Source organism: Vipera ursinii, assembly GCF_947247035.1.
Source record: "Vipera ursinii genome assembly, chromosome: 1".
Taxonomy (NCBI): Eukaryota; Metazoa; Chordata; class Lepidosauria; order Squamata; family Viperidae; genus Vipera; species Vipera ursinii.
In genome coordinates this window covers 189,382,386-189,393,578 of record NC_139512.1, presented here as the reverse complement: position 1 = coordinate 189,393,578, position 11,193 = coordinate 189,382,386, and the positions used below count along the sequence as shown (strand labels likewise).

Genomic DNA, 11,193 nt, shown 5'->3' with positions numbered 1-11,193 from the left:
GAATCTGCAAAATGCATTTGATTCATGCAAACTGGAACTAAAGAATATCATGCCAGCAAATGCAACAAAGGATAACATAAATCAAGGCACAGCTTTAATTTAATTTAGGCAATTTTTCAAATACATTGTAAGTGTATTTTTAATAGCATTTTTCAGAATGATAGCATTAAATAAACTTATGGTATTTAATAACTTCCATGACAGGACAAAATAATAATTGTAACTAATTATTAAAATATTTTTAAATTGTCAGTTACATGATTAAAATGTTTTGGGGGAAGATCGCTATGGCTGAAAACATTGGAGGAGGATGGATTGCTTTTTCTTTTCCTTAACGGTTTAAAATTGATTGAAATCATTCAGCAAGATTCACTATCAGATTATATATGAAATTGAAAATCATACTGTTATCTGAATGACTGTCAGTTTTTGGTAAAAATTTTTTTTCCTTTTTTGCACTAATAATCAATATAGAGCTTGGTGGTAACAAAACAGCCACAATTTGCATTTTTCACCAGTTTCGGAATTTTTAGAAATGCATATTTTTTCTGAAGAATGCTCTGTGAACCTAAAAGCACATTCCTCACTGCAATTAAGCCAAGCCAGAAAATTTATGAGAAGTGTACTTACATCTGAAGAAAATAATAATTCTTGTTTATGCAATGTGACTGTAGACTTTGATCATATAATGAACTGTTCTTGTACAGGGAACATGACTACATCATTATTTCCTATTATTCATGAGAAAAACTGGCCTGCTCTTCTAATTATTATTGTGATTGTTATAACCATTTTTGGAAATATTCTAGTCATCTTGGCTGTCTCACTAGAAAAGAAGCTGCACAATGCTACAAATTATTTCCTGATGTCACTTGCAATAACTGATATGCTCTTGGGTTTTCTTGTCATGCCGATATCAATGCTAACTATATTATATGGTAAGTACCATCAACAACCTTTAAAACTCAATATACTTTAATTGATTAATATACATATTACAAGTTACTTTAATGTAACTATAGACTCAATGAAAAGAGGTAAATCCCACGCTTTGTAAAAAATGAAAATTGTGAACTAGGTGTGGATGTCTGAAACCTTCATTCTGCATGATTTGTTGTTGTTGTTGTTAGTTGCGAAGTCATGTCCGACCCATCGCAACCCCATGGACAACGTTCCTCCAGGCCTTCCTGTCCTCTACCATCTTCTGGAGTCCATTTAAGCTCACGCCTACTGCTTCAGTGACTCCATCCAACCACCTCATTCTCTGTCGTCCCCTTCTTCTCTTGCCCTCAACCTTTCCCAGCATTAGGCTCTTCTCCAGTGAGTCCTTCCTTCTTATTAGGTGGCCAAAGTATTTGAGTTTCAACTTCAGGATCTGGCCTTCTAAAGAGCAGTCAGGGTTGATCGCCTTGCAGTCCAAGGGACTCGCCGGAGTCTTCTCCAGCACCATAGTTCAAAGGCTTCAATTCTTTGGTGCTCAGCCTTTCTTATGGTCCAGCTTTCACTGCCATACATTGCAACTGGGAAGACCATAGCCTTGACTATATGCACTTTTGTTGGCAGGGTGATGTCTCTGCTTTTTAGTGTGCTGTCTAGATTTGCCATAGCTTTCCTCCCCAGGAGTAAGTGTCTTTTAATTTCTTGGCTGCAGTTCCTGTCTGTGGTGATCTTGGAGCCCAGGAAAATAAAATCTGTCACTACCTCTATTTCTTCCACATCTACTTGCCAGGAATTGAGAGGGCCGGATGCCATGATCTTGGTTTTCTTAATGTTTAGTTTCAACCCAAGTTTTGCACTCTCCTTCTTCACCCTCAACAAGAGGCTCTTTAGTCCCTCTTCACTTTCTGCCATTAGAGTGGTATATTATGCATATCTTAGGTTGTTGATATTTCTCCCGGCAATCTTAATTCCAACTTTTGATTCATCTAGCCTTGCCTTTCTCATGATGTGCTCTGCAAATAAGTTAAACAGGCAGGGTGAGCATAATTGATTACAAAAGTCCCCCTATAATCCTCATTCTTTGCCAAAGAATTCCTCAGTAACTAAAGGATAAGAAAGTAACCCTGATATAAAATATCAGGAGCATTAAAATAATTTCACAAGAATTTTAAATTGAGATACTTGAGGCAGAATGTAGTAGCGAGGGTGCTGGCTGGAATATCTTTCAGAGATCAGATCATATTGTTCTTCCAGGGAATCCATTGGCTCGCTGGCTGGCTGTAATCAGCTGCATTTCATGGTTTTTGTAAGGACATCATTAGGCTGCATGTGGCTTAGCATCTAATATTTCTATTTGTTTGTTTGATTGAATGTATACTAACAGCACATCTCACTGAATGACTCTGGGTAGCTTACGTATTTAATATTCGAGGGAATGCTTTGTGCAGGATCAGGTGTCTAAGGCTTAAATTCCAAAGAATGGCAACCCTCAATGCGTATGGCTGGGAGAGATATCCTATGTGAGGTCCCTCAGGGTTCTTGAGTAGGAAGAATGGCACATAAATAAAGTAGGAAGTATTAATAATGTGATTATGTAAAACAGCCCTTGCATTTGTAGATTACTTTGGAATATTTCACCCTGTCCAAATGAATTTTTATTTTCTGAAATAGCATAGTGCAGAGATCATTATGCTCCTAAAGGTAAAGTTGTCTAGTCAAAATTACTGCTCTCTATAATGTACTGCAGGGATAAGTGAGAGGGAAGTTTTTAAGAGTGCTATGGAGATATATTATTGCCTTAATTTTAAGAGAAATATAATGTCTGGTTTTGTGATGCTGAGCTTCCCACCCTCAGAAAATAGCTGCAGGGATGAATACTGAGAAGAGTTTGTGCCATTTTTTCTGCACCTTTTCTATTTGATAACTATTGAAAGCATTGTAAAGATATTTCTTTTCAGCATGTGCACTTGTGTTTGTCCAAACAGATATAAAGTCTCTCTCTGTCTCTGTCTATATGTTACACTGACAAGGCACAAAGAGATACACATCTGTTAACACTCACAAAAAGTCCTAAAATACAGTGGTGGGGAATAACACAAACCAATAAATTATCACTTTTTCCTGAGAAGGAGTTTTTGAAACTGGATATCCGGAATAAGGAATCAGAGCTTTGGAACCTCTAGTCAGGTATTTGCCCAGCAAACCACACCTGTGTTAAATGATGGTATCTCTAATAGAGAATAGCGAAAATACTTATTTGGATACTCTTGTACATCACTTTAAAATTAAAAGTGAGTTTTGGTGCTTGCGTTTACTAAACATTGCATTTGCAAATCATATACAGGGCACGGTCAAAGGTTTAAGTGTGCATTAATGTCTTTCCTGACTATCATGTGGGTTCTCAGCCAACAAGGTGGTTTCAGCCACTATTCAAAAGGACATGTAGATTCACATCCCTATTCAATAGATTGCTAACATCAGGACAGGCTTTCCTTATACATTTATCTATAAATATATTAAACAGCCAAAGAGATAACATGTAATTATACCTTACTGTGTGAACTACTTGCTAAGCTTTCCTTTATTTGCAAAGTTGCTTTAATACATTCAGCAATTTTCAACTCCAAAGATTCCTTAACCCCTAAGCCTTTATTTTCACACACTTCTTTTGTATTGTTATATGCACATAATCTATTGTATCCTTCATATCCATACTTAAAATCAATTTTACTGCGAAACATTCCAAAATTTAGTATATTCATATAATCATACACTCTCCCTAAATTAACAAATGTACAATAAACTTCTTTTTCACATTCATATATTTTTAGTAACCTGCAGAAGAGCAAAAATATGGATTTCACAAGCTCTGTGTGGCCTAATGCCATGTTATACTTCCCACATTTTGTTCATTTACATCTTTTGGATCAGAACTCCACTGTATACTATTCCAGGCATAAAATAATCCCCCTGTATTTATGCATTTGTTTTTGATACATTTTCCATTGTGTAGCAGAATAATAGCAAGACACCTCACACATGGTAAACAGGTTGCCCAACTACCTATAAATCACACTATTTTAATATTTTTTCAGTTACATCACCTAACCTATAGCACTATCATTTTTAACATTCTCGCTGTATTTCAGACTTTCCTTTCATTAATTTTTCTTGAATGCTAACATTTATACAGGTAGTCTTTGACTTATGGCCACAATTCAGTTGTTGCAAGACATTTAAGTGAGTTTTACTCCATTTCCATTCCATTGCTCCTTTCTTACCACAGTTATTAAGTGAATCAGAGCAGTTGTTAAATTAGTAACACAGTTGTTAAGTGAATCTGGCTCCTACATTGACTTGGCTTCTCAGAAAGTTGCAAAAGGGGATCACGTGATCCCAGGCCACCCCAACTGTCATAGGTATGAGTCAGTTGCCAAGCATCTGAATTTTGATCACATGACTATGGGGATGCTGCAGTGGTCGTAAATATGAAAAATGGTCATAAGTCACTTTTTTCAATGCTGTTGTAACTTTGAACGGTCACTAAATGAACATAAGTCAAGGACTATCTTTTCAGTTCCTGTCTTCTCAGTCACTATTTTTTTTAATTTATTTTTATTTTAATTCCATTTATATCCCGCCCTTCTCCGAAGACTCAGGGCGGCTTACAAGCTTAGCAGTAGCCTTCATTCTATGTATATGCCTGCTTATTAGGGTTTTCACACACACCCCAGCGGCATTATTACAAAGTCAGCTTATTGCCCCCAACAATCTGGGTCCTCATTTTACCTACCTTGGAAGGATGGAAGGCTGAGTCAACCCTGAGTCAACTATCATTCCTATTCAAAATATTAATTTCAGAACTCTACCATTTCAAATAATTTTATTATTCCTATTTTTAATTTTGTTCAGTCTACTGGATGTTCTCTGCCATGTGTATTTACAGTAAGATTTATTCTTAAACCATTTAGCCAGAACAAACGCCTTTATTGCAAGCAAATATTCACCATGCTCCTTCACTTTGCAATATCTGAATGATCCGATCAGTTTGCTTGCAATCCCTTGTCTATCCATTCCTATGACTAGCAGAATAGTTCCCCCCTCCCCGAATTACATTCATTAGGTTGCACAATTTTCCTCCAAACAAATCCTTCATTTATCTATTACAGTACCATTACTCACATCGGTCTTCAGGCTGCTGGTTTCGCATACATATTTATACATGTATAACAACCGTTTATACTTTCTGATATACATTTTAGCCCTTTCATGCATAAACTGACTCAGAATGCAAATTTTTCAGTAAAGGTTAGCATTCTTTAGTGTTTCCCCACTAGGCTTATAAAATCTTACAACTGTACAGAAAGATGGGAGGGGAGAGTACAAAGGCAATTGTATCATTAAAATTTGGCAAATTTGCTGCCACATCAGCCACAGTGAGATCTAGAGAATTCTGCTGGCTTCAGAATTGAATATGGGAGCCTGTAGATATCAGCAAGACACAGACCAACCACTTTTAAAAATTTGTAGATGGATGAGGTAAAATATAACAACAGAAAATATGTTTCGTATCAGTGAAATATAGCTTTCCAGCTGCTGTACAGTTCATAAACACTCTCCTTGATTACAGAATATAGATGGCCACTGCCCAGGAACCTCTGTGCTGTGTGGATTTATTTAGATGTGCTTTTCTCTACTGCCTCCATCATGCATCTTTGTGCCATATCTCTGGATCGCTATATTGCCATTCAAGACCCCATTCATCATAGCCGGTTTAACTCCAGAACAAAGGCCTTGGCAAAAATTGCTCTTGTTTGGATGGTATCAATAGGTGAGTTGTTCAATCTGTATGTGTTATGTTATCATCAGGGATTTTTACTTTCAGTAAAATTATATGCGCATCCCTCTCCCAATCTCTCTCTAAAGCTGTGCATTTTCGCCTGTGGCCTTTTGATGTCTTTCATTGATGCCATATTTTCTATTGCATTTCATGGCTTTTTATTACTATTATTACTATTTGGGAAATCAAAAATGTTTTCACCTCCATGTCACCCCAGGATAATTCAATTTGAACTAAATTGTCAATATTTTACATTGATTTTTTCCCAGAGGATTTAGTTTAAAAGCTCATGTGCTGCTAGTGCAGTTCTATTTTAATTCAGATGGAGTCTTCCCTTCAAAATACACTTACTCATAAAGTGAAATGCAAATCTAAATAGATACAATTTATTCAGGAAAGTGCTTTGTAAATTTACCACAGCGCAGTAGCCTTATTATCCTAAGAACTCTTCACATGAAACAACACTGTTCAACAGTAGAAAGTCAACTTTGCTGCATGGGACAATGGCTGGAACATGAAAAACCCATTCTGTAATCATTAAAAATTTGGGTGTCTTCTTATTGCTTCCTGCTGTAACTATATGGTTAATCATAACCATCAATGAAGGTCTGAAACATAACATTTTTTTATTGGGAACAATGTCTTTTGTAGCTAACATGTCTCTTCAGAAAGAAACAAGAAGACAACCACCACCACCACCCGCCCCCAAACAGAAGTAATAGAAGAAAAAGAGGGTTAATTGCAGCGGTGTAACACGGAGAGAAAATTGCAGTAACTGTTGTTAATTTATTTATTAAGTGATGTTTTCTTGAAGATGCAGTTCTCCGTGCTTGATTGGCATGTGCATTACTGCAGAGCACTAGAACATTGTCTTTTTCTCTAGCTGTGTCCTGTACAGATAGTACTGTTTCCTTTTGCCATATATAGAATGCATGGAGATAAAATACGCTTCAGAATCAAAATAGCCTCAAAGAGTAGGCCTTGATCATTCGCAGCAGACATAGTGAACAGTGGATGAAATATGTATGGCTTGAACATACAGTATTGAAGGCCAGCTTTGTTGTTTTTTCTGGAGGGAGTGTTAAAAGAAAGTCTTAAAAGTTTTAAACCCTAAAAAGAAAGCAAGGAACAGAATAAACTATTGAGTTTTTAAAAATTGCAATTTGGCACTGCCCACTCACCGCATCCCAAAGTGATCATAATCTTTATGTAGTTGAAATAGAACAATCTCAGTAGAGTTTGCTGATGGGGAGATTTTACCTTCCTCTTCCCAGTGATCTCAACTGCATTAAATCACTGGGGAAGGAGGGGATGCTTTGCCTCAAAGTGTATATATGCTGGCAAACATATATGTGTGGTTCCCAAGATACACCAGCATTATTTTTGTGCCCTGTGTGAGATTGCATTAGGACAATATAGTACAGGTAGTCCTTGCTTAGTGAAGATAATGGGGACTAGCCGTTTCATTGTTGAGCAGCATATTTTGAAAGCATGATGTTGTATGACTGCATCAACTTGAAGCTGTTCCCAGAATTATGAGAGTTGTTAAAGCAAATCCTGCACAGTTAGTGTCTCAGAATTATAGGATCACTGTTTGTGACTTCCTGCCAGCTTCCTCATTAATTTTGCTTGTGGGAAAGCAACAGGGAACTTTACAAATGGTGACCATGGGATGTCATCACCATCATAATTGTAAGTTGGTTGCCAAGCACCCAACTCATGATCATAGGAGTATGGGGATGCTGCAGTGGCTGCAACTGCAAGGAACGGTTATAGTTTCCCCCATTCAGCAGCATCATAACTTTAAATGGTTGCTGAATGACTGGTCACTAAATGAGCACTGTCTGTATTACTAAACCTGCCAAACAGGAAAATCTTATGATTGTGTTTTTCCCCCAATAAAAGCTAATGAGCTAATAAACATTCACATTTCTGAATTGAAATTCTAACGTATAAGATTGGTGTTGCTGGGGACTTCTGAATTCAGCAATTGGTTTAAGTGGCTTTCCAATCTGTCCTTGTAGAGTTTAAAGGTAAAGGTAAAGGTTCCCCCGCACATGCGTGCTAGTCGTTTCCGACTCTAGGGGCCAGTGCTCATCTCCGTTTCAAAGCCGAAGAGCCAGCGCTTGTCCGAGGATGTCTCCGTGGTCATGTGGCCGGCATGACTGGACGCCAAAGGCGCACAGAACGCTGTTACCTTCCCACTGTAGTGGTCCCTATTTTTCTACTTGCATTTTTTACGTGCTTTTGAACTGCTAGGTTGGCAGAAGCTGGGACGAGTAACAGGCGCTCACTCTGTTACACGGCACTCGGGATTCGACCCGCCAAACTGCCGACCTTCTGATCGACAAGCTCAGCGTCCTAACCCACTGAGCCACCGCTCAGTTTACACAGTGCTTTTAGCTACTACCAAAGCCAAAACCTTTAAGTTCTATTTGTAAAACGGTACTATGTTTTTAGCTTCTACTGAATAGCTGTGCAAACTTCAAGGAAGCAACAGTCATGCTCTGCAATGATGATCTGATCTTTGTTTTCAGGAATGTTATTGGGAATGAGTGGGCACCCAATGTGGTACAAGATGTATTCTTAAAAGTGAAAATGACTGTACTTATCTTTCTTCTTTTTTTAACTAAACATATAGGTATTTCAATGCCAGTTCCTATATTTGGATTCCATGATGATTCTAAAGTTTTCAAGAATGGAAGTTGTTTCCTTGTGGATGAGAATTTTGTTTTAATTGGTTCTTTTGTAGCATTTTTTATTCCACTTGCTATCATGATGATCTCCTATTTTTTAACTATAAAATCCCTTCAGAAAGAAGCCACATTATGCATGAATGATCTTGATTCAAAAGTTAAGTTTGGCTCATTCAGTTTTTCCCTTCAAAGTTCTCTTTCTTTGGATAAACATTCCAAGCACTCTCTGAACAAAGAATCTGGAACTTTTAGGAGGAGAAAGATGCAATCAATAAGTAATGAACAGAAAGCATCCAAGGTACTTGGAATTGTCTTTTTCCTGTTTGTGATAATGTGGTGTCCTTTTTTCATCATGAATGTGATGGTAGTTTTTTGCAGGGAGGCATGTGACAAAGATGTAATCGAGGATCTGCTTAACGTTTTTGTTTGGATTGGCTACCTTTCTTCGGCCGTCAACCCACTTATATATACATTATTCAGTAAAACCTACCGATCCGCTTTTATACATTACATCCAATGTCGCTACAAAGAGAAAAAGAAACCTCTGCAGTTGTTCTTAGTGGACACTGTCTCTACTGTAGTGTACAACTCACATCAGATGACACAAAAGAAATGCTTTAGAAAGGAATCCAAGTTGATGGCTAAAGACTATTCCACAGGGACATCTGAAGTACATGGTTTGGATGAAACCTTAAAGAGAGAAGTCAGCAACATGAATGAAAATGTTAGCTGCTTGTGACTCTGGTACAACACCATTTTCTTTAATTGCATATATTCTGCAAACTGGAGAAAGCTGACCTGGAAAAATAGTATGCAACTTTGCTGGGAATTTGCAAGACAGTGCTTCACTATCGAAGACTTGTCTCTCACTTTTCTCAATGCTGGAAACAGGAATGCACAGGCATGTGAAAGCAGCTAGCTCCTATCTATGACTCATTAAAGTCACTCGTGTCAATTGTTTCTAGGACCATGCAGCCCTCACTTAATGACAGTAACTGGAGCTGGAATTTCTGTGGCTACTCAACATGGTCATAAAGTGCACTGTCATGTAAGATTGGACTTGGAAAATGAGAGCAGTGCAATATAAATTTTTGATTTAATTATACCAAACTAATATATTTTTATATCAAACTAATTAACAGAAAATATAGAAAATATAACAGTAGAAGTAATATGAAATATGTTATAAACAGAATACAAATAAATTGAGTAATTGCTATAAGATGTTTGTTTTCCTTGCCTTTTTGTTGAAAAAATAATTCAAATACTGATAAAAATGACATATTCAGGTCTACTGCTGCAAATTAAGTAGCAATTTCTTCTTTTGCAGATTGTTATTATGACTCTGAACTACTGTGACTCATTACACAGGTATTCCTCAAATTACAACCATAATTGGCACCAAAATTTCTGTTGCTAAGCAAGGCAGTTGTTAAGTGAGTTGTACCTGATTTAATGACATGCACAAATCCAGGCAGTTGCAGTCATTTTTAATTCACTTTGTTGTGCACCCACAGAAAACAGAGCTAATGCTTTCTTTAACTACATTTAATTTTATCAGATCAACTCTTTGCACTTCAGAAAATCAAGTTTTTATTCTCAATTGTACCAATAATGAAAATGAATTTGAACGATTACTGTACGTAGTGTGACCACAGCCATATGGTCAGAGGACATCCCATGCCCATCTATGATTCTACATTCCACAAATACCCCCATGAGAATTTAACGCCTTTCCTGCGGGGCTGTCTACTAGTAGATTTTCTAAATGTAAACTGCACGTACCATAGTGATATTGGTTTTTCACTTTGCATTATTTTATACAGATCTGGGAATCCCAGAAGGGAAAGACATTACCTAAAATGCATATGAATATAAAGGTTCCTCTCTTTTTTTCCTTGTACATGTTGCTTTATTATTTCTAACTTCAAAGGGCAAAGTTTCAATAGTTGTGAGGAAAAAGCTGCCTTTTAAATACAATAATTTTATTATGGTTTGAAAGATTAAAGAGACTGACCTTTGGGGTAACATAAGCTTCATCTTGCATACCAATTCTCTATTACAAATACTTCCAAAGATACCAAACTGATGTTTTAGTATGCACAATTTTTTTCTACAGATATCAAACTTAAATTTATTGACAACAGTAGCAAAACAGGAGGCATGATTAACCCAATTGCCTCTCTATACAATATCAATATAGGGACACGGTGGCTCAGTGGATTAGGACGCTGAGCTTGTCGATCAGAAGGTTGGCAGTTTGGCAGGTTGAATCCCAAGTGCCGTGTAACAGAGTGAGCGCCTGTTACTCGTCCCAGCTTCTGCCAACCTAGCAGTTCGAAAGCACGTAAAAATGCAAGTAGAAAAATAGGGACCACTATGGTGGGAAGGTAACAGCGTTCCGTGCACCTTTGGCATCTAGTCATGCAGGCCACATGACCACGGAGACGTCCTCGGACATGCGCTGGTTCTTCAGCTTTGAAAGGGAGATGAGCACCGGCCCCTAGAGTCGGAAACGACTAGCACGTATGTGCGGGGAACCTTTACCTTTACAATATCAAGTAATACTAAGCCTTCACAAAGGCACCGCTTCCCCTATTTATCTTGGCAATTTGGCACTTTTAGCCCTTTTCTCAGCCAGGTGCCAACCAAAACTACTCTGGGAGTTCAACTGTGTCAGGCATGCCTCAGCCAGATCCCTAGGCAAGAAAGACCCTC

The 11,193-nt window shown here is 37.6% G+C and overlaps 1 protein-coding gene across 1 annotated transcript; it reads left to right on the top strand.

Annotated features, from left to right (window-relative positions):
- The first annotated feature begins 228 nt into the window (after nt 1-228).
- HTR2A (5-hydroxytryptamine receptor 2A) lies at nt 229-9,697 on the top strand. The gene is made up of 3 exons (XM_083350262.1): nt 229-938; nt 5,570-5,770; nt 8,421-9,697. Exons 1-3 carry the CDS (start codon nt 536-538, stop codon nt 9,212-9,214), a joined length of 1,398 nt encoding a protein of 465 aa, XP_083206388.1. The 5' UTR covers nt 229-535; the 3' UTR covers nt 9,215-9,697.
- The last annotated feature ends 1,496 nt before the right edge of the window (nt 9,698-11,193 follow it).